Here is a 25,379-nt window from a genome sequence, read left to right as displayed (position 1 = left end):
AATCAGAGGCCAGCAGCTGACGCCGGCGTGCAGGTCAATAGTGGCGCATGGCAGTGACTGCCTGTCGTTTGCATGCTGAAGTCAGTTGCCAGCTTCTGCGACAGCTATAGAAGAGTACGCCGCACGTTGTACTAGCAGGGAAAGATAAGTAGAATCTTATTTTTTTTTTATATTTGTTGGAAAAGAGGAGCAAAACAAGGACATTATTACAGGAAGAAGCTCAGGATGGTGCACATTATACCAGGATTGAGGGCATATGCTGTATTACTGAAAGGGGCCAGGATGGGGACATTATACCAAGATGTGGGGAATATATTGCTGGAAAGGGGTCAGGATGGGGGGGCGTTATACCAGTAAGAGGCCCAGGAAAAAGAAACATTATATCATTATTGGGGACACTATTACTGGAAGGGGCTCAGGATGTAATGCATCATACCTGGAAAAGGCCAGGGATGATGGACATTATACCTAGAACGGGATCAGAATGGGGGACATTATTATAGAAATGGGCCATAATGGGAGATATTATTATAGGAAGGGGCCAGGATCTAGGACGTTATTACAGGATGGAGGATATCGTAAAATTAGAGGGCAAACACTTATGTCTTCACAGGATCTGGAACGCTACAAGGATTCATACATCGGATGAGCAAGAAGGTGTGGCCCCAGGTCCAAATTTTAGGTGAGAAGATTATCAGTTATTACATGTCTCACACTGGTAACGCCCACTTTAAAAATCTACCTCCAGAGCTTATTTTAAACCAGGGAGCAGGATGGGCGAACACGAACAGAAAAGTTCAGGGCCCGTAACGAACACCTTCTGTTCGGGCATAGACCCCGAACAGGAACTTATTCAGGAAGTCCGTGTTACTGTTCGGGTACGGCAACCCTGAAAATCGGGTGTTGTCCACGCTGCCATCTAAATGACAGTGCGAGAAACACCGGCGGCTCTGAACGACGACGGTAAAATCATTACCGCTGGTCAGAGAGCTGCGGTTCCTCTAACAGCCAGCAGCTGTGACTGATGGCAAAAAGCTTACCTCCAGTCACAGAGGCGTCAGCTGATGAGAAGGTACTGCTCCCATCATCCTACGTCTTCTGACACTAACAACAGTGAGAGCTGATAGGTGTGGCTGATAGTGAGAGCAGGTGTGGCTGCACTATAAATGAATATATATATTTTTTAAAATGATGTGAAATAAGTTCTATTTTTAATAACCAGCTTGGCAAAGTACCCAGGCTGTCAGCTTCGTCATGGCTACTTTTCAAGAACAGAGGGGGTCCCCATGCCGTTTTTTAAATCATTTAAATAAATAAATTAAAAGATAGGGAATTGTCATTTTTGACAATCAACAAAGCTAAAGCAGAAAGCTAGGGGCTGGTATTCTCAGGCTGGTAAGGGGCCATGGATATTGCCCCTCCAGCATAAAAATAGCAGCATGCAGCAGGCCCAAAAAAGGCACACCTTTTAGGTGAGCCAATTCTGATGCTTTGCCCGGCTCTTCTCACTTGCCCTGTGGCAGAGGCAAGCGGAGTTCATATTTGTGGTGTTGATGTCACCTTTGTATTTTCAGGTAACATCAAGCCCAGCAGTTAATAATGGAGAGGCATCTATAAGACGCCTGTCCTTTACTAACCCCATAGTCATATCATCAATGTGGTGATCACACTGAGGTCAACGCAATTCAAGGTTCCGGCTCAAGTGAGCTGGGAACGTAGCCTCGGTGCCTTGCGGTAACCTCGATGACATCACTGCTAGTCACTGACTAACAGTTGGGCTTGATGTCACCTGAAAATAAAAAGGTAACATCAACACCCCAAATATGAACACTACTTGCCACCGGCACAAATCGGAAGAATCAGGTGAAGTGCCAGAATTGGGACATCTAATAGATGCACCTTTTCTGGAGTGGTTGATGGATCCTATTTTTAGGTTGGGGTGGAGGGGCAATATCCATGGCCCCTTACCAGCCTGAGAATACCAGCCACCAGCTGTCTGCTTTAGCTTGGCTGGTTGTCAAAATTAGAGGGGACCCATGCCATTTTTATTTCAATTATTAAAATCATTTTTAAAAAAATGGCGTGGTGACCACTCTATTCTTGATAACCAGCCATAATAAAGCTGACAGCTGAGAGTTACAGCCTGCAGCTGTCAGTTTTGCCATGCTGGTTATCAAAAATAGAACAAACTACAAGTAATTTTTTATTTATATTTATCATTTATTTATATGACTCCTCCCATCAGCCGTGCCTGTTCTGGCTGTTATAAGCGGCAGCAGGCGTAGGCTGATTGGAGTAGTTAGCTCTCATCAGCCAATGCCTCTGTGACTGATGGTAAACGTGGGAACCACAGCTTTCTGACTGCCAGTAATAATCTTACCTCCGATCAAAAGCAGTGTTTGCTGCACTGTCATTCCGGTACCCAAACCCAAAATTTTTTAAATGTTTGGCTGAATCCAAACATCCAGGGCTGCGCCCATCACTATTACAAATATAACATCAGATCACAGATATCAAGGTTTCGCTTTATTTAACTTTCTATAACCTGCATGCATACACTCACCGGCCACTTTATTAGGTACACCTGTCCAACTTCTTGTTAACACTTAATTTCTAATCAGCCAATCACATGGCGGCAACTCAGTGCATTTAGGCATGTAGACATGGTCAAGACAATCTCCTGCAGTTCAAACCGAGCATCAGTATGGGGAAGAAAGGTGATTTGAGTGCCTTTGAACGTGGCATGGTTGTTGGTGCCAGAAGGGCTGGTCTGAGTATTTCAGAAACTGCTGATCTACTGGGATTTTCACGCATAACCATCTCTAGGGTTTACAGAGAATGGTCCGAAAAAGAAAAAAAATCCAGTGAGCGGCAGTTCTGTGGGCGGAAATGCCTTGTTGATGCCAGAGGTCAGAGGAGAATGGGCAGACTGGTTCGAGCTGATAGAAAGGCAACAGTGACTCAAATCGCCACCCGTTACAACCAAGGTAGGCCTAAGAGCATCTCTGAACGCACAGTGCGTCAAACTTTGAGGCAGATGGGCTACAGCAGCAGAAGACCACACCGGGTATCACTCCTTTCAGCTAAGAACAGGAAACTGAGGCTACAATTTGTACAAGCTCATCGAAATTGGACAGTAGAAGATTGGAAAAACGTTGCTTGGTCTGATGAGTCTCGATTTCTGCTGCGACATTCGGATGGTAGGGTCAGAATTTGGCGTAAACAACATGAAAGCATGGATCCATCCTGCCTTGTATGGAGCATCTTTGGGATGTGCAGCCGACAAATCTGCGGCAACTGTGTGATGCCATCATGTCAATATGGACCAAAATCTCTGAGGAATGCTTCCAGCACCTTGTTGAATCTATGCCACGAAGAATTGAGGCAGTTCTGAAGGCAAAAGGGGGTCCAACCCGTTACTAGCATGGTGTACCTAATAAAGTGGCCGGTGAGTGTATATAGACTGCTTAGGAGGGTTGATCCTATTGATAGATTCCCTTTAACTTCAATAACTTTGTCCACTTGATATAACACATCTTAAAAAATGTCACCAACTGTTAAAATGGTGTACTTTAGAAACCCTTGAGCAATTTGTGCCACTGAAGGAATCAAATATCCAACTATGGTATATAACATGTTAGTGAGAGATCGGCCTCTTGCGTCTCCCTTGAAAGAGAGCAAGCAGACTCTTTCATCTGCCAAACCCCACTGATTAATCCCCAGTTGGGAACAGTCGCCTTATGAATAGCATTTACCCAAGTGAATTATTAGGTAAATGTTCAACCTGAATTACAGACTTATCAAAGTGCCAAACATTTCATGAATGTTGGTAGAGGCCTACCATATTTAAAGGGAACCTGTCACTCCCAAAATCAAGGTGAGCTAAGCCCACCGGCATCAGGGGCTTATCTACAGCATTCTGTAATGCTGTAGATAAGCCCCCCGATGTATCCTGAAAGATGAGAAAAAGAGGTTATATTATACTCACGTGGGCAGTCCCGGTCCGATGGGCATCGCGGTCCGGGGCCTCCCATCTTCTTACGATGACGTCCTCTTCTTGTCTTCACGCTGCGGCGCAGGCGTACTTTGTCTTGCCTGCTGAGGGCAGAGCAAAGTACTACAGTGCGCAGGCGCTGGGCCTCTCTGACCTTTCCCGACACCTGCGCACTGTAGTACTTTGCTCTGCCCTCAACAGGGCAGACAAAGTACACTGGAGCCGGAGCCGCAGCGTGAAGACAAGAAGAGGACGTCATCGTAAGAAGATGGGAGCCCCCGGACCGCGATGCCCATCGGACCAGGACTGCCTGCGTGAGTACAATCTAACCTCTTTTTCTCATCTTTTAGGATACATCGGGGGCTTATCTACAGCATTACAGAATGCTGTAGATAAGCCCCTGATGCTGGTGGGCTTATGTCACCTTCGATTTTGGGAGTGACAGGTTCCCTTTAAGGGAATGGCGAGGGGGACTAACCAAACATCGAAATTCTGCAACCTAAACGTAATAATTATTATTAAATAATAAAATATGTAGCGAGTAAAAGACACAGTTATGGCTCCTGAACAGTTTTTGCTGTGCATATAAACATAGAGAATACTCATTTGCCATTTATAAATGTTATATTTTCTTTTCTTAATTGTGCTTCTAAAATGTGTTTTATTACAAGGTAAATAAGGCATACCATGACAGTTTTACACGGATCGGCAGAAAGAACCTTCTCAGACTCATTGCCCTCTGATCAACCATCAAATATGAAAGTGCATGTCTATCAACTGATGGCACTTATTAGGAGAACCTAAAAATAATCATTGGTCAGCAGCACATGCACCCTCATGTTAAAAGGGATGTGCTGCTGACAATAATTAAAGTGAGGGTGAACAGGGGATCGATCCTACAAATTCCCTCACGACTACTGTTCAATGAAAATCACAGCAAACGAGCACTGATCAATAACCTAGATGGTAAATCCACCCATGTAAGAGGAGCCTACGTGGTATCTGCCTTATCGGTCTACGCCTAATAGGTCTAAGCCCATTTTTTTCTATGGTGTGTCCTTCAAAACTCAAAAATGACCAGTGACTGTTTAATATACAGCATTTATTAAGCACAATCTATATGAAGGAGAGGAGACAGAATAGAACTGCTTATGTTTTTATTTGAGGGTGCCCATCAGTCTATGTCAACCAAGCATCAGATATTCAGCTGTCCAATTCCTCGGACAGCTGACTGAGGCAGGATTCCTACATCCATGTTTTATGGTATAAATGAACAGACAGACCGTGGGTCCTCTGACCTGAACTCACCAGACTATATGCCTATGAGGATGTTAAATTCGAGTCAAGAAACCTGCGACTGGTCATCCCAGGCCATACTCAGATCGTGAAATACGGCTGTATGAAACTGGTCCTAATTTAGATTGTGAGCCCCATTGGGGACAGTGATGATAATGTGTGCAAACTGTAAAGCGCTGCAGAATATGTTAGCACTATATAAAAATAAAGATTATTATTAAACTGCATCCATAAAGTGCAATAAAATGGGTTTATGGACCAGGACTGTTTCTAGATTTAAAGTGAACACAGTTTAAAAAGTTAAATTAATTCACTAATCATAGAATAATATTTTAATACACCTTTGTTTTTAGTTATCTCACACTATAGGCATTCTTGTATCTGAATCATATAGGTATAAACACTGTTTCATCTACATTACGCTTGTAAAAGTGTTACACCGCATTATTATAATGTACTGTATATAATAATTATATGGAACAGAGGGTGCTGCAATCGTAGGTGGTCTTATTCTAACTTAACCAAGAAACAAGTACAACTACCATACCTTGGCATTTGGATTCTTCAGGGCAAATCCTCTGTACCAACCTGCAAAAATAAAAATGCTAAAGATTAATTTCTATAAAAAAGTAAACACATTTCCTCATCAAATCTAAAAATGTCTACAGAGTATGTTGATAGGGCATTTTAACCACTTAAATATTGTAGTCGTATGGCTGACAAATTAAAAAAAATACTAACATTCTTAAAGGATTTGTCAAGTAGTGAAAGAACCCATACTTCATCATAGCTCAAAGTGAACCTGTCAGCAGGATTTTCCTAAGTAAATCATAGGCATTGTCAGGTTGGCAGTGTTAACCTGATTAAAATTATACTTGGGGTGGAGAAATCTGTTTTGTGGCTCTTGTGTAATCAGTCTTAAAAGTTTTCACTTAAGCTATGTGCACACGTCAGGATTTCTAGCAGAAATTTTCCTGACAAAAACCGGACATTTCTGCCAGAAATCCACATGCTTTTTTTGCGTTTTTTGACGCGTTTTGATGCGTTTTTGTGCGTTTTTTCCAAATGCATAGAATTGCGGGAAAAACGCGGAAAATCCGCGAAATTAATGAACATGCTGCTTTTCTTACCGCGATGCGTTTTTTTCGCGGAAAAAAACGCACCATGTGCACAAAACATGCAGAATGCATTCTAAATGATAGAATGCATAATGCATGCGTTTTTAATGAGTTTTTATAGCGTTTTTATTGCGGAAAAAAAAACTGAACGTGTGCACATACCCTTAATGATATGCCCGCGCTCTGAGGCCGCACTGTAGCCAGAGTCTCATCTTCCTGCTCTAGGCCAGAGAAACCAAGAAGAGACCTGCCCACAGGCCACCCCAAAGCACCAACATGTTCCTCATCATAGAGACAGAATGTTTGTGCTTTGAGGCGGCCTGTGGGCAGGCCTTTCCTTGATTTTTTCTTAGAGCAGGAAGATAAGACTCTGCCCACAGTTCTCCCCAAAGCACAAACAGTCTGTCTCTATGATGAGGAAAATGTTTGTGCTTCAGGGCGGCCTGTGGGCAGGTCTTTCCTTGGTTTCTCTGGCTTAGAGCAGAAAGATAAGACTCTGCCTACAGTCCGACCTCGGAGCACAGACATCTCATTAACTGAAAACTTCCAACACTGATTACACAAGAACCACAAGACGGATTTCTTCACCACAGGTATCACTTTAATCAGGTTAACACTGCCAACCTGAAAATGCCTGTAGTTTACTTAGCAAAATCCTGCTGACAGGTTCGCTTTACCTGTACAACATAAACAATAGTGATTCCTATGTACTACCTGGACTGGCGTCATTTCTGTATACTGATTGGTTGCAGCAATAACACCATGCTGACATCAGAGAAACAGTGCATCTTGAAGAGGAGAGCATGAAGGGTTTAGTTTTATGATATGCAGTGAAGCAACTAAAGGGAGCCTCTTAGCAGGATTGTGCTGAATAATCTACAGACAGTGTCAGGTCGGCGCTCTCATACTGATTAAAATGATGCCTGGGTTGATGAAATCTGTCTTGTGGTTGTGGTATAATTCAGTTGATGAGATTCTCGTGCTCTGGGGTGGCCTGTGGGGGGGGAGGGGTCTTTATGTGATGCTCTGCTTACATATTCATCAGTACGGCTAGTTTCACATTTGCGGACGAGGACTTTGCGGAGGGCTGCTCCTTCCTCCTCTTCCTTCAGCTCCGCCTACTTCGGCATGCGTCCTGCGTACCCTATCTTTAACATTGGGACAGCGCCGACAGCAACAAAATGCAACATGTTGCGTTCGATGCAGGTCTAGAGAAAAAAAATTGTCTCCACCACAGACCACAAAACGAATCTAATCAACCAAGGTATCATTATAATCAGTATAATGGTGGCAACCTGACATTATCTGTAAGTTACTCAGCACAATCCTGCTGACAGGTTCCCTTTAAGTAGGTGTTGTGAAATAGAGAACTCTTTTAATAGTGTAATGCAGGGTATCCAAGGAATATTTAATGTTGTCAATTCACAGAAACTGCCATGAGAAGTAGACAACAGAAAGGCTTATGGTGGTCAAACAAATTAGATATTGTACGACTGAATCCACCATAAGTTCGGCTCAGCCAAGCGCTTCTGTGTTTGGTATGAGAAAGCAGCTGCTAAAAATCATATGGCAGCGGCTAATCTCCCTACAGAACATAAAAGATGGTGGGCCAATCACACCAAAACTGGAGGGTGGTGCTGACTTAGGGCTGGAGAGTCCTAAAACTACTTGTCTAATACGTATGAACTCTTCACATAGTATCTTACCATCAGATTTCTCAAGAATTTGCACAGTGTCTCCAATCTCTAATGTTAAGCCATGTGGATTTGTTCCTCGGAAGCCGGCTACCACTAAGAAAGAAAAAGGTACGTTTCAGTTAAGTTAATCACTAGCAGGCAATAACTACTTTAGTATAAATAGCCTTACTGCATTTCTTAGTATTGAAATTGCAACACCAAGAAGGGAAAGTTCTGGAATTGTGGAAATCACTGCATCAATACATATGATAATGATATGCAAATGATGAAAAAAATAGAAACAAAACAAAAAAAAACAACATGTCGATAGATCAAGTATGAGCAGCATATGAACAAGTACATACACTTACAAGCCTTGGCATGTTATCCGCGAGGTTATTAATGGTTCTTCGAGGAATGCTCTGCCACACTGATTGTACCTGAGAATGTGAATCATAAAGATCTGCTGCAGGCCTTTTGCAATTGCCGATCACTGAAGTCCCAGATGTGTCCAATGGGATACATGTCTAGAGGCTATAAGCCATGGCAGCACAATTAAGCCATGCGGGTTACTCACAGTAGCATGAGTAATGTCCAGCTACAGGTGTTCCACTTGACCTCACGCCACCGTGCTCAAAAGCTATCATGGGGCAAAACAAGATGGTAATGGAGATCTAATCTCTTCAGCGATGACTCCCGCTATTGTCTTGGACGGAAGGATAGCTGGAGATTGATCTGGAGACTGCGTTGTCAACGCCATGAAGAGGCATTCATGAGGGAACGTCCCGCTGGTCCTACTACCAAGATTATGGTGTGAGGTTGCATGATTGATGGTAGCCGGACCCTTCTAAGTCTTCATTCCAGGTACACTAACAGATCAGAGTTACATTGATTTTGTCATGGAACCAGTAGTATAGCCACTTTGTCACAGGACCAGCTTTTCAACATGACAATACTTATAAGCAATAATGACATAAAAGTGCTACCATGGCCTGAAGAGTCTCCGGACTTATCTCCCATTACGCACATCTGCGATGTCATTGGTCAGCAGCTGCAAAGGGAGTTGCCAAGAGCAGATCTTAATTATATGTGTATCTAAGTGCATTCAGAGTGGCAGAACATTACACAGACCACCATTAATAACTTTGTTGACAACATACCAAGTCGTGCAAGTGCTTGTATTTCTGTGCAAGGCGCTCGTACTCTATCCTAAATATATAAAAATATTTTGAAAGTTTGGTGTTCGTTTTTTAGAATTTGTATATCATTAACATGTCTATCGATCCTACGATTTCCATGATTCCAGGTCCTTCCCTTCAGCATTTATGTGTATTACTACATCCAACAGCATACCGCAGTATATACAACACTTTTTATTCCATCCTAAAATCATAAAGATGATGCCTACATAAGATATGTAACGTTTCAAATAAATCTAGCACAAAGGACACCAGAAACCCAAACTGCTGTTACTTCTTTATGCAGTGTCAGAAGATAATCCTTCCACAGGGCAAGGAGCCACCAAACTGTTACTTCAACTGTTAAAAGCATGAAGAATGCTGAGAGACGCAAGACCAGAGTTTTGGCAGCTAAATACAGATGGATTCTTAATTATTCCAAAGACTACAACAGAACCATATGCTGCATCGTAGAGTCTGGATGTTCCACTACGTGGCCTGGGGCTGCATGCCGTTATTAGGTCTCACATGATGAAATCCAGCTAGAGCAGAATACTGGTCGGGCAGCAGATGCTACACTCGCTGGCTAATAAAAGCCTACAGCAGGTATTGATCTCACATGTCAGAAGCCACCACACTGATTTGCAATTAATATTCAGAATGCATTGGATGATAAAGATATAAAATAAGACTGAGATGACTTGCAGCTGCAGTAATGCATGAATGTTTAGTATCAAACATACGCAAATAAAAGAGGAACAGAATCATAGAATGTTAAGAGTTGGAAGGGACCTCCAAGGTCATCGTGTCCAACCCCCGCTCAATGCAGGAGTCACATACAATATGACACTGATACAATACTGCAATACATTTCAGGTAATACGGTATTTCAATCATTCTATTTTGGCAACAAATGGAAATGACTTCTATTATAATACTATTTATATATTAAATATTCTACAAGTCATTATTCTGCAAAAATGAAAATAATTCAAGGGATTCCTCATTGGAAGCAAGTCATCATTTATTAGCAGGATAGGTGACTTATTGAGTGGTGGGGTCTGACAGCTGGGACCTGTACAGAGTAGCACAACGAGGCATTTTTATCTCTGTTAGAATGGAGAGGCGGTAAATATGCTTGATAGAAACTCCATTGATTCTTTACGGTCTGCTGAGCGCTATGGTCGACTTTTTCCGGCAACACCATAGAGAAAGAATGGAGCATTAGTCGGGCTTGAGCACTGCTGCTCCAATCTAATGGGAATAAAAGTGCCCCCAGTCTATCAACCTGTTCCAAAGGTGGAATAACCTTGATTTAAATGTTATCACCTATCTTTTTGATACGTGATATTTTTCCTTTATAAGGTTAATAAATGGACTGTCAATCATTCAGTAGTATGATGCGGCACAATTAGGTAAAGGAGTACAATATTTCAAGGGGTAAAGCCAATACCAAAAATAATTTGTAAATACAAATACATCAGTTTATGTAAATTACATGAACCATAAGACCACACAACCACAAAAAAGTGCACATTTGTATCAAACACTGAATTCATATTTGTGTCCTAGCTTTCCAGAAATTCATCTAGTCATGCACAGTACCAATATCCAGCTAAGTCATTTAAGGGGTTGGCCAAATATTCACACTTATCACCAAAGTAGCTCAACACACATCTACCCCCACCAATCACGATAACTGGGGTAGTGAGTTCACCATTTGTATGGAGTCCAGCACTCTCTTGCTCTATACCACTGCCAAAGTTAGCAAAGTCTGAATGGAGTGGCAGGGACACATGCCTAGATGTCTTCTTGAGATCAATGAGGGTGACAATAGTCAAATACCACAAGGATTTGTGAAAAAGGTGAAAAATGTTGATTTTGTGACAACCCCTTTTATCTGTACCTTATACACCGTCCAGTGTAACCAGTGCCATTTATCAGGGAACATCTCCTTATTATTATGCACGGCTCTCTGCATTGCTATAGGATTGCCAAAAATGGACACGCAAGCATGACTTTGGAAAATGAATACAATATTATTACACCAGTCAGATGTCCTTCACTAAAACAGAGTAGGCATTTACAAGGACTACAGGTTCAGTCACTTTGACTCTTGAACATGTTATTTCAGGGTCAGAAATCACCAACATCAAATTCCTATTTAATATATGAGACTTGACGATAGATGAATGACGGGAGGTGAAGAATACATTGTATTCCTCAGTGGTGAGTGCTGGTTTGATCCAAACAAAATTTTTGAAGAGTTTTGTATGCCCCGGAAAGGTTGAGAAGGTTTGGGATTGCTCCAAATGATTTGTGCTTTCATTGTCATGTGGCGAGGGGCTCTTTCCTGTACTCAATTTGGGTCTGTCCGAAAATTCTTCCATTCCAGTCTGAAACACTAGGCAAAGTTCCCATGTTGCATTTTTTTCATGCGTTTTTTTATGGAAATTAAAAGCTGCATTTTACAGTGCCAGCAAAAGCTATGAGATTTCATAAATCTCAGACACATGTTTTTATTTTCCTGACTGAACTGGAAAACTACTACGTTTTTGAAGCCTGCAGCATTGTCCCTTCTTTCACATTTTTGCAGTGTTTTTTTCACTAATAGAAAGCAATGAGTAAGTGCAAAAAAGCAGCAAAATACATTGCCATCAGTTTTTGCATCGTTTTTAGTGAAAAAAAAATAAACAAAAAACGTAGGTATAGCAAGATGTGAAACTCATTTATTTTTGTGATTTTCTCAAGTTTAAACCAAAATATCTCACCTGAGACTGGCAGTTTAGGATTAGTACAGTTCAATTAAATTAGTGATGAGCATCTCAATGCCGACCAATGTATAAAGGTAAACAATGTCCAACTAACTCCACGCCGGGCCAATATCTAAGGTAAACTATGCCCGACCAACTCAACTTGCCTCGCTGTTTTAACATTTGCAATTGTGTAGTTTATTATGAACGTTTTGGTTCAGAATAGTCACTATTTTTTCAGACATACAAAACTTTTCCCCCTAAATAATTTGATCAAATTGCCCTTTTTTCCAAAAATGTTTTCTGGTTTCACATACATGTTGCATTTGTGGCCTAACACCTTGTAATCTTCATGCTTGCATGGAGGAAGAAAAGCTGAACTTTGGGATCCTGAAAAATGCAGCAAGAACACAACAAAAAAGCCAGCAAAACAGGCTAGTCTACAGCTTTTTTTATGCCAAGAGATTAGGTTTTGGCTGCAGAAAAAAAGCAACGTGTGAACATAGCCCTACTGTTTCTTCACGAACACCTTGAATTCCCTAGGGTGTTGTTCCCTAGTGTGCCTGCTGGTTATTATACACTAGATGAGCTTATTGAAGGGTCCTATGATAGACTCTTTTCAGATTTCTGTTTTTCTGTGCTAGGAAAATAATTACAATGGCATGGAAAGCAATGGATGTCCCCTGTATAGTGCACTATATGAAGTCATCTATACAAATAGTGTATGTACTTAGAAACTGGATAAGATATGGGGAAGGTGGTTAGCGATACTGCCCAACAGGATTCCCAGCAGAGCTCTCACCATATGTCTGCATTAGCATTGACATATCGGGGAGGTGGGTGGATGGCCAAGGGGACGGGTATGATTTTGTGTTGTGTATGAGGTTATGTCTTTTGTGTGTGGCTAAATGATTCTTTTTTTGTTGTTGTTGTTAAATCTTTTCTGTGCTATTGACAACATTGATCTAGAATCAGAAGTATGATAATTATTTACATTAATATACTCCGGTCTTGAATTGTTGAAATGATCTTCCATTTTCTAATGGAAGTGATTTCAATGAAGATTGTCTATGATACTTATTACATCAATAGTAGGATAATAAGGCTTGGTTTTGTTTATTACCTTGAGTTAATGAGTTAAAATAGAAAATTAAGCCTTAAAAAAATACATAATGCTACTTAAATCAAATCCAAATGTAAAAAAATGTATCTGCTGGCTCCACTACAATAGCAGCAATATAACGTGTTGAAAGCACAGCTCATCAGCTTAGCAACAGTTGCTGGCATAAGACCGGCCCACTTTACCCCATCCAACGTAATCCCGCTGGCAGATGCTAGAGCGGACAGATTGCCAGCCAGTGCTCAGGACACCCACATCCATGTGCGCTGCTGCAGGATCTGGAACGGGTGCACCGAAATCATCAGATGGCCAATAAGCATTCCTCCTTCAGTTTCTACATTCCTGTGCATGCAGGCTCCATTATCAGGCTGCACACATGATCTGCCAGCAGCTGCACTCATGCTAAGAAATAATACATTATTATTATATATTTAGCTCGTTGTCCTAATAAGCAAGAAAAAAAAAATCAATAACGGTAAACATGACATTGGTCCATTTGTTCCCTGCTGCACTGCTCATTAAATACATCATTGACTCCATGGAGCGCTAATTCTCAAAACAATCACATAACTCTTGCGATAACCAAGGTGATTCTTGTTGCCTGGTAACATGACACAGAACACTCCACAAGTTAAATAGAAATCATTTTCTGCAGCAATTTCAGAAGCTCATTAATTGAAAAAAAAAAAAATAATAAAAATCATTATGTTGCTAATTGTAAGATTTCCAATGGAAAGTATTTATAAATGGGGTTAAAGTGACATAAAGCAATCTCCATTTCTGGTCTTAAATCAAAGCTAGAAATAAAATAGAGATGATAATCCTTATAAAAAATAAGTGCTAGAGAAGAAGACCTTTCCCTGGATTCTCTAAATTTAAAGCGAGTAGCTTCTCCAATGGCAAAATCGCCACTAGAAAGTTCAGTTTCAGTGAAAGGCCCTCTTTGGGCTATGTGCACACGTTGCAGATTGGTGTGCTGATTACCCGCGGTTTTTGTGCGGTTTTACACCTGCAAATTCCTATTATGGAGCAGGTGTAAAACGCTGCGGAATTCGCACAAAGAATTGACATGCTGCTGTTATCCATACATTTACATGGTACTGTAAACTCATGGAAAACTGCTGCAGATCCGCAGTGTCAAATCCGCAGCAAAATCCGCAAGGTGTGCACATAGCCTTAATGTGGTACTTGTCGCAGCTGTCCAATAGGCACACACACATTTTACTAAAACGTTAGTGAGCGTATTTGTGTTTACTGCATCATTATTAAGAGGCGATCTCAAGAATGCAATAATCTACAAGGGTCTACTGTGACCCCATAGTCAAATTCAGATGTCTGTGTACCATGGTCCGAGTACATACTGTGATGCACAGACTGGCAGCAGGTCTACTGACCGGCACTTGACAGCCTCATATATTCCTATGAGGCTGACAAGTTTTGGGTTACTAGACCGTTGGCCTGTCCGTGCATCACAGACCATGCTAGACGAAAGTCTAAATGAGGCTTAAAATGCTCAATCTGTCTCTGGAGCATTTCAGAGCCCTTACTTCCAGATTTCTATCAGGGCGGGCTCTCCTCTTGAGGGACAGCTCTGATAAATAGAACTGTACTAGTAGTAGAACTATAAAGCCCAGCACTAGTTCTGCTGGGACACATTTTATTATGTGTACCCCTCCTCACATGGCATAAATGGCGCTATGATAATAAATAATAGTTATAATAATTTAGCTATATGTCGTTTGTTCTGGAATCTACAGTGTTATCCCTGTTTGTACACATCGAGATAACCGTGCAGTTGAATAAGCACACAGGTACACAGACAGCGATTGCAGAAAGCCATGATTAGGAGACCTGCTGATTTATACTTGCATCTCACCAGAAGATGAGTGAAGAGGAGATAGGTGGAGGCACATGAGAAGCAAACTGATTTCGGCTGTGTGCACACGTTCCGCTTTTTTCACGTTTTGTTTCGCGCTTTTTTGCGATTTGTTTCGTGTTTTTTCACTATAAAAATGCTACAAAAACGCATACATTAAGCATCCTATTTTTAGAATGCAATCCGCATTTTTTCTGCGCATGCTGCTTTTTTTTCCCGCGGCGGAATCGCATTCCGGAAAAAAACGCAGCATGTTCATTCTTTGTGCGGAATCGCAGGGATTCCGCACACATAATAATGCATAGATCCGCTTACTTCCCGCATGCGGCTATGCCCACCATGAGGGAAGTAAGCGGATCATGTGCGGATGGTACCCAGGGTGGAGGAGAGGAGATTCTCCTCCAGGCCCTGGGAACCATATAATTGGTAAAAAAAAAAAAAATTATTAAAATAAAAAATCATGATATTCTCACCTTCCGGCGTCCCCCGCAGCTTTCCCGCTCCTCGCGATGCTCCGGTCCCAGTAATGCATTACGAGAATGACCTGTGATGATGTAGCGGTCTTGCGAGACCGTAAGTCATCTGGGGTCATGCCGCAAAGCATTACTGTGACAGGAGCATCGCAAGGAGTGGGAAAGCTGCGGGGGACGTCGGAAGGTGAGAATATCATGATTTTTTAAAATTATTTTTAACACTCTATCTTTTACTATTGATGCTGCATAGGCAGCATCAATAGTAAAAAGTTGGTCACATTTGTCAAACACTATGTTTGACAAGTGTGACCAACCTGTCAATCAGTTTTCCAAGCGATGCTACAGATCGCTTGGAATATGCTAGCATTCTGCAAGCTAATTACGCTTGCAAAACGATAGTCTTTAGCGGGAAAACGCATGCCAATTCCGCATGCGATATACCCGCGGCAGGAGTTGCAGAATTGCAGCGGATATTTCCGCGGCAATTCTGCAAAGTGTGCACCTAGCCCTATAGAAATCAATGGGCTGGAGAGAGCTGACTGGACTGTTAAGAGATACCCCTATCCTGGAATGCAGCAACTGTCCACTCCTGGCCAGATACTAGAGGCCGGGCCCCATGGAAACCAGCTGTACACTATAAAAGATAAAATCACTTGTTACAGGAGAATGAGAGCAGATATTGCAAACTTGCTTTTTCATGCTAATTAAAACAATTTAGGCATTTCAGAACATATCTCTAAATTGTTGTGAATATATTGTGCCTACACATCATTTATACATAATGTATTCAAGTAAACAACTAACTAATGTGGACACTTTACCTAACTACTCTCAGTAGCAAAAAGACCATAGTAACATTTGCTACAACATGTTCCCCACCAGAAAGCAATTTGTGGGCCAAAAATAAGTTGTGATGCAACATAACCAACACAATTCAGTTGTGTGTTGTAGGTGGGTCCAATAATAGAGTTAGAAGATTATAGAGTTAATGTCTCATAAGGTTAGGTTAGAAAGCGAACTTGCAGTTAGACTATGATCACGCCAGCAGTTTTATCTGTTTTTGGATCTGCTTTTTGGATGACAAAACACAAGTAAAACGATCCAGTATAGGACCCACTCATTTGATAAACAGAAATGTCTAAAAATGTCTTCCTCTTGGCTGCAGTCCAGCTGCAATTCGATTTTCTTTAGCTGGATCAAAAAGCGTACTCTGAACTTTTATGTCAGGCTACAAAAAAAAAAAAAAAAATCGATCGCAATTTGATTTTTCTTTTTTTACATATGTTTCAACAAGTATGAGAAATGGGTCACTACTGATAGGCATCTTATGTCATCTGTTAACGGATCCCATTTATTTAGTACTGTGCAAGCCCACAACACTATAGGTTATTAGAGACAATTATAGGGAAAACAGATTGGTTCCATAACAAATAGATGACAACTGGAAATACCAAGAAAGCCTTAGCAAGACAAACAGCTAATTAAAAACCTTTCCCGTTTGACACATACCTCTTTAACCCCTTTACCCCCAAGGGTGGTTTGTACGTTAATGACCGGGCCAATCTTTACAGTTCTGACCACTGTCCCTTTATGAGGTTATAACTTTGGAACGCTTCAACGGATCCCGGTGATTCTGACATTGTTTTCTCGTGACATATTGTACTTCATTATAGTGGTAAAATTTCCTTGACATTACTTGCGTTTATTTGTGAAAAAAATGGAAATTTGGCGAAAATTTTGAAAATTTTCCAACTTTGAATTTTCATGCCCTTAAATCACAGAGATATGTTGCACAAAATACTTAATAAGTAACATTTCCCACATGTCTACTTTACATCAGCACAATTTTGGAACCAAAATTTTTTGTTTTTGTTAGGGAGTAATAAGGGTTAAAAATTGACGAGCCATTTCTCATTTTTACAACACCATTTTTTCTTAGGGACCACATCACATTTGAAGTCATTTTGAGGCATCTATATGATAGAAAATAACCAAGTGTGACACCATTCTAAAAACTGCACCCCTCAAGGTGCTAAAAACCACATATAAAAAGTTTATTAACACTTCAGGTGCTTCACAGAAATTTTGAAATGTTTAAAAAAAAAAAAATGAACATTTTACATTTTTTCACAAAAAAATTACTTCAGATCCAATTTGTTTTATTTTACCAAGGGTAACAGGAGAAATTGGACCACAAAAGTTGTTGTACAATTTGTCCTGAGTACGCTGATATCCCATATGTGGGGGGTAAACCACTGTTTAGGCGCATGGCAGAGCTCGGAAGAGAAAGAGCACCGTTTGACTTTTTCAACGCAGAATTGGCTGGAATTGAGATTAGACGCCATGTCACGTTTGGAGAGCCACTGATGTGCCTAAACAGTGGAAACTCCCCACAAGTGACACCATTTTGTAAAGTAGACCCCCTTAGGAATTTATATAGATGTTTAGTGAGCACTTTGAACCCACAAGTGTTTCACAGAAGTTAATAATGTAGAGCCGTAAAAATAAAAAATCATATATTTTTTTTTTATTATATTTTCGTCCCCAATTTTTTATTTTCCCAAGGGTAACAGGAGAAATTGGAACCAAAAGGTTGTTGTGCAATTTATCCTGAGTATACTGATACCCCATATGTGGGGGTAAACCACTGTTTGGGCGCATGGCAGAGCTCGGAAGAGAAAGAGCACCGTTTGCCTTTGCCTAAACAGTGGAAACCCCCCACAAGTGACCCCATTTTGGAAACTAGACCACCTAAGGAACTTATCTAGATGTGTGGTGTGCACTTTGAAGCCCCAATTGTTTCACTAAAGTTTATAATATAGAGCCGTGAAAACATATAAAAAAAATTTTTTTTTACACAAAAAAGATCTTTTCGCCCCCAATTTTTATTTTCCCAAGGGTATCTGGAAAAATTGAACCCGAAAGGTTGTTGTTCAATTTGTCCTGAGTACGCTGATACCCCATATGTGGGGGTAAACCACTGGTTGGGTGCAGGTTGGGGCTCGGAAGGGAAGAAGTGGTGTTGTAATGCAGACTTTGATGGAATGGTCTGCGGGCATCACGTTGCGTTTGCAGAGCCCCTAATGTGCCTAAACAGTGGAAACCTCCCAATTTCAACTCCGACTCTAACCTCAACACACCCCTAGCCCTAATCCCAATCCTAACCACACCCCTAACCCCAACACACCCCTAACCCTAATCCCAACCCTAACCACACCCCTAACCCCAACACACCCCTAACCATAATCCCAACCCCAACACAACCCCAACCCACCCCTAACCACAACCCTAACCACACCCCCTAACCCTGACACACCTCTAACCCAACAGTAAACGTAACCCAAACCCTAACTTTAGCCCAACCCTAATTTTAGCCCCAACCCTAACCCTAATGGAAAAAAGGCAATAAATACATTTTTTATTTTATTATTTTTACTCAACTAAGGCGGTGATAAAGGGGGATTTGATTTACTATTTATAGCGGGTTTTCAAGTTTAGCAGATGTCAAAAAGACGCTTTTAACTGCAAAAAATAGTTTTTGCGCCACCACATTTTGACAGCTATAATTATTCCATATTTTGGTCCACACAGTCACGTGAGGTCTTGTATTTTGTGGGACGACTTTTAATTCGTACCATTTTCGGGCACATGACATTTTTTGATCGCTTTTTATTCCAATTTTTGTTAGGCAGAATGAATAAAAACCAGCAATACATGAATTTCTTTTTGGGGGGGGCGTTTATACCGTTCCGCGTTTGGTAAAGTTGATAAAGCAGTTTTATTCTTCGGGCTAGTACGATTACAGCGATACTTCATTTATATAATTTTTTTATGTTTGGCACTTTTATACAATAAAAACTTTTATACAAAAAATAATTATGTTTGCATCGCTTTATTCTGAGGGCTATAACTTTTTTTTCCCTGATGATGCTGTGCTGCGGCTCGTTTTTTGCGGGACAAGATGATGTTTTCAGCGGTAGCATGTTTATTTATATCCGACTTTTTGATCGCGTTTTATTCCACTTTTTGTTCGGCGGTATGATGATAAAGCATTGTTTTTTGCCTAGTTTTTTTTATTTATTTTTTTACTGTGTTTACTGAAGGGGTTAACTAGTGGGATAGTTTTATAGGACAGCTCGTTACGGACGCGGCGATACTAAATATGTGTACTTTTATTGTTTTTTTTATTCACATAAAGAAATGTATTTATTGGAACAATATTTATTCATTTCTTTCTTTATTTAGCAATTTTAAAAAATATATTTTTACACGGTGTCATTTTTTTTCCTTTACTTTTTTACATTGTCCCAGGGTGGGACATCACTATATATTGTCAGATTGCTGATCTGACACTTTGCACAGCACTGTGTCAGATCAGCGATCTGACAGGCAGTGCAGGAGGCTTCTCAGCGGCTGCTCTCAGCAGGCGCTCGCAAGCCACCTCCCTGCAGCACCCAGAAGGACGCCTGCGGCCATGTTGGATCCGGGGCCTACAGAGAGCTGAACGGAAGAGACCCTCGGAACAACGCGACCACATCAAATTGTTCTGTAGGTCTCAGGGAAGCACGCAGGGAGCCCTCTCCTGTGCTATGCTTCTCTATGCCACCGGAACGTTGCGATCATGTTTGATCACAGTGTTCTGGGGGTTAATGTGCCGGGAGTGCTCCGTGACCGCTCCTGGCACATAGTGCCGGATGTCAGCTGTGATAGTCAGCTGACACCCGGCCGCGTTCCTCCCGTGAGCACGGCTGATCGCATATGACGTACTATCCTGTCCATGGGAATTAAGTCTCAGGTCACATGGACGGGAGAGTATGTCCAATGGCAGAAAGGGGTTAAGGGTCGATCAGTGTTTGTTCAGGCTTTGACACAGGTGAATTTCCTTATGAATTCCGCACCTCAACTCACGTGTTTTTAATGCGTTTTTCTATGCGGAAAAAGGCATGCGTTTTTGACGCATGTGTTTTTGTAAAGGATAGATTAGACAAATATTCTTGAGATTAACTAGTGCCTTGCATACTTGCGTTAACATAATTTTTTTTAAATGATGTTGGGTCCTCCCTATTTTTGACAACCAGCCCACGTAAAGCAGACAGCTGCATGCTTATATTATGAAACTAGGAAGGTCCCTGTTTATTGGTCCGTTCCCAGCCTAAAAAATCCAGCCCAGAGCCACCCCACAATTAGGCTGGCGTCACACTAGAGAGTTTTACGGATGCATGAGAGGCGCAAAAACTACGTATTGCACACGGACCAATGATTCTCTATGGGGCAGCTCCTATCTGCCGTATATTTCTCAGCTGTATTTTATGGGCGTAGAAAATCGCAGCATGCTGCGTTTGTCAGCGTATTGTGCAAAAAATCTGCCATTGAAATTCTATGGGGGCGAGAAAAATACGGAATACACACGGACCATCAATGTGACTTACGAGAAATATGCACCGATGTTCTAGAGAAAAGCCGGTAAGCGGTGTACAGTAAAATCACACTGACAGGTTAGAATTGAACAGATAAAATTAATGTCTACATATAGTATAGGTATATATATATATATATATATATATATATATATATATATATATATATATATATATATACACGAGACACACAAACACAAATATATATATATTTATATTTCATACAGCGCAAGATAGCAGAAAAGCCGGTTATTCAATTGCTGGTTTTTGCTATCTCCTTCCCAAACCCGACATGATATGAGACATGGTTTACATACAGTAAACCTTTTCATATGCCTTTTTTTCTTTGCATATTCCTCACTACTAATGTTAGTAGTGTGTGTGTGCAAAATTTGGGGGCTCTAGCTGTTAAAATAAAGGGTTAAATCACGGAAAAAACTGGTGTGGGCTCCTGCTCAATTTTCTCCGCCAGAGTGGGAAAGCCAGTGACTGAGGGCAGATATTAATAGCCTAGAGAGGGTCCATGGTTATTGGCCCCCCTGGCTAAAAACATCTTCCCCCAGCCACCCCAGAAAAGGCACACCTGTAAAGATGCGCCTATTCTGGCACTTGGCCACTCTCTTCCCACTCCCCACTGTCCACTGTATGTAATCCATGTCTCATATCACGTCGCGTTTGGGAAGGAGATAGCAAAAGCTATCTAGCGCTGTATGAAATATATATATATATATATATATATATATATATATATATATATATATATATATCTCACTGACATTATATATATGTATGTATGTATATATAGACAGTATATATGTTTTCACAAGTATTTGAGCCCATGGATCCATTATATGCCCATTTTGCGAGCTGGAGAGAAAATCTCGCCGTACGGATGCCATACGGATAACATACGGAGGATGACATGCCTAAAATATGCTGCCACACCCTGCCTACGGAAGACATACAGATCACTGTTTTTGGATAATTTCTGCGTATTACACATGTAAAATACGGACCGTATTTCCCTACGATGAGTGTGACGCTGGCCTTAGTGGGAACCTTAAAGACATAAAAAGAGGGTTAAATAAATAAAAAGGAGGAACCTAAGCCCACAGCTGACTGCTTTACCTGAGCAGGTTATCAAAAATAGTGGTGATCTTACATCATTTTTTAAATTATTTATGCATTTTTGGGTGTGTTTGTGCTGCATAAACGCACTTTACAACACACGTCCCTTTTTTTTTTAACTGTGGATTTACCGCATCTAATGCAAGTCTATAGGGAAACTTTGCACAGAAAAGAGTTCCTGCAAGAGAAACTGATATGCTGCTGCTCTGAAACCTGCACCGCAGGTGATTTTACGCAGTGTAAGAGAAGCACAGTGGGCATGAGATTTCTATTAATTCCATTCATGTGCTTGTACTGTACAACACGTTTCAGAAGCAGCACAAATATGCTGCGTCTAAAAAGCTACTAATCCCGATTGTGGACATGCAAGCCTAACACACAAAGTTCTAAAGGAAACTATGAGATATGAGCAAGGTGGGGCAGCTGTATTATGCAATTAATCTTCCTAAAGAGGGGAAAAAACTGTGCCGTCATTGACTCTGATAAATATGCCTAATCCACTGAAAAGAATAGCTCCCACAATCACAAGTGAATGGCTTATTTTAAAGGAAAAAATATGTATTTCTTAATCTACCATTTTAGCAAAACAACGTATGTGGCACATATAACAGTCATGATTACAAATGGGGCTACACGGCAACATCTGCTGCACATAAGCAAATTTTCAACAACTCCTGCATCCAACACATTTGTGCAACTTGTCTATGACTTGCTGTCGAGCGATTACTTTAATGATGTGATTTTGCTGTTGAATAAAAAAATGGCCAAGTTGCAGTCGCATGTGATTAGCATTGAATTCTATGGCAATTGGGGCATGTGTAACTAGTGACCAATGACCGGAAATCCAGCACAATGGGAAACATTTGTGTCTCTCTGCCACAGTCGCAAGTCGCAGTGCGATACCCTAGCCTAAGGCTGCTTTCACACTAGCGTCGGTACGGGGCCGTCGCGCTGCGTCGGCCCGACGTACACTGTGAAAGAAATGCCCGACGTGGGCAGCGGAAGCAGTCTTAGGACGCTTCCGCTGCCCCATTGCAAGGTCCGGGGAGGTGTGGCACTGCGTCGCAATGCGTCGCTAATGTTAGTCTATGGGGAAAAAACGCATCCTGCAGACAACTTTGCAGGATGCGTTTTTTCTCCACAGCGACGCATTGCGACGTGCAGTGCCCGACCCTAGTGTGAAAGTAGCCTAAGTCACAAAGCAACAAAATGAAAAAAATTCAGTGCACCAGGTAGGACCATTAAGGCTATGTTCACACGTTACATTTTTGCTGCATTTTTTTCTGCAGGCAAAACCTGCTCTCTTGGCAGCAAAGAAGACTGCTTACAAAAACCAAGGGTTTTTGGGGGGCTGCATTTTATCAGGTACATTTGTCTCTTGAACATGCTGCTAAAGTTTAGTGCAAAAAAAGTAAAACATGATGCAACTTCCTGAGGGTTTTGCACCAAATTTAGATTTTATTTCTTGACATTCCATTTGCAGATTTTCAATGTGGATTTCACTTTAAGGGTAAGTCTATACAGTGAGGCACACTCCATCAGCAGCAAGTGTGCAGTGGCAAAATCTATGCCAACTTGTGAGACGGTCCCAGTCGAAATGTGGCGGATAGAACACAGATTTATGTGCTGTGAAGATTTACAGATTACCTTTTCTCCCCCGCATGCGCTATTCCTCTCCTGTAATATGCAGCGACCCTAAGGCTGTGTGCACACGTTCTGGATTTTTTTTTCACATTTTTTTCGCGTTTTTCGCTATAAAAACGCAATAAACACATACATATGCATCCCATCATTTAGAATGCATTCCGCAATTTTTGTGCATATGTTGCGTTTTTTTTTTAAAACGCATCGTGGTAAAAAACGCAGCATGTTTCCGGTACAAAAAAAAAACTGTAATCGAGTTTTGTCTTTTGATTATTTTATACTTTCATGACTCAGATTCATGTATCTTTTGTTATTGTTTATGTGTTTTGAAAATTTGAAAATAAACAATTTAAAAAAAAAAACAAAACAAAAAAAAACGCAGCATGTTCATTAGTTTTGCGGATTTTTTGCGGATTTCCCACTATATTATTGCATTGTGAACCTCCGGAAAAATCTGCAAAAAAAAACCGTATAAAAAACGCACAAAAAAGGCATGCGGATTTCTTGCAGAAACTGTCCGGTTTTGTTCAGGAAAGTTCTGCAAGAAATCCTGACTTGTGCACATAGCCTCAGGCTGTGTGCACACGTAGCATATTTTTCACATTTTTTTGCGGTTTTTCGCGATAAAAACGCTATAAAACCACGAAAAAAACACTTACATTAAGCATCCTATGTAATAGAATGCATTCCGCATTTTTTGTGCACATGCTGCATTTTTTTCCTGAGCGGAATCGCATTCCAGAAAAAAACGCAGCATGTTCATTAAAATTGCAGAATCGCGGCGATTCTGCACCCATAGGAGTGCATTGATCTGCTTACTTCCCGCACGGGGCTGTGCACACCATGCGGGAAGCAAGCAGATCATGTGCGGTTGGTACCCAGGGTGGAGGAGAGGAGACTCTCCTCCATGGACTGGGCACCATATAATTGGTAAAAAAAAAAAGAATTAAAATAAAAAATAGTCCTATACTCACCCTCTGATGGCCCCCGAAGTGTTCCCGCCTCTCCGGTGCATGATCTCTCTTCCATTCCTATAGATGATGTGGTTCAGGACCTGTGATGACGTCACTGTCTTGTGATTGGTCGCGTGACCGCTCATGTGACTCACGCGACCAATCACAAGACAGTGACGTCATCGCAGGCCCTTCACTGCACTCCAGCTATAGGAACGGACGCCGCTGAGGTCTGCAGGTGAGTATAACCATGTTTTTTATTTTTTTTATTATTTTTAAACATTCGATCTTTTACTATAGATGCTGCATAGGCTGCATCTATAGTAAAAAGTTGGTCACACTTGTCAAACACTATGTTTGACAAGTGTGACCAACCTGTCAGTCAGTTTTCCAAGCGATGCTACAGATCGCTTGGAAAACTCTAGCATTCTGCAAGCTAATTATGCTTGCAAAACGCTAGTTTTCTGCGGGTATATGCATGCTAATTCTGTATGCGATATACCCGCGGCAGGAGGCGCAGAAATTTCCGAGGCAATTCTGCAACGTGTGAACTTAGCCTTAGGGTGATTTCTCATGCTGAAAAGGTTGTAGCTGAAATTTCTGCCCAGTGTTCAGCCAGACACTTAGGGGCTACAGTCCTTCACTATTGTTCAGGGTTACCAAATAGTAGACAAGTCTTAGGTTTATCTGTGACTAGAAATCCCATGCGGTATTGTAGGAACTTAAACAATTGGACCAAGTAACCTCTAATCT

General features: G+C 41.2%; 1 protein-coding gene across 5 annotated transcripts in view; it reads right to left on the bottom strand.

The window, feature by feature from the left end:
- Positions 1 to 25,379, bottom strand: part of DOCK4 (dedicator of cytokinesis 4) — a 517,521-nt gene that overhangs the window by 346,659 nt on the left and 145,483 nt on the right. For all 5 annotated transcript variants that reach the window (XM_077265059.1, XM_077265063.1, XM_077265060.1 and 2 more), the window contains exons 2-3: positions 8,115 to 8,198; positions 5,838 to 5,878 (exon numbers count right to left, since the gene is read on the bottom strand). In XM_077265059.1, the coding sequence (XP_077121174.1) occupies positions 5,838 to 5,878; positions 8,115 to 8,198 (125 nt within the window). The remainder of the gene's footprint in view (positions 1 to 5,837; positions 5,879 to 8,114; positions 8,199 to 25,379) is intronic.

The sequence above is a fragment of the Ranitomeya variabilis genome, chromosome 5 (genome assembly GCF_051348905.1).
Source record: "Ranitomeya variabilis isolate aRanVar5 chromosome 5, aRanVar5.hap1, whole genome shotgun sequence".
NCBI lineage: Eukaryota > Metazoa > Chordata > Amphibia > Anura > Dendrobatidae > Ranitomeya > Ranitomeya variabilis.
This window is presented reverse-complemented; position numbering and strand designations above follow the sequence as displayed.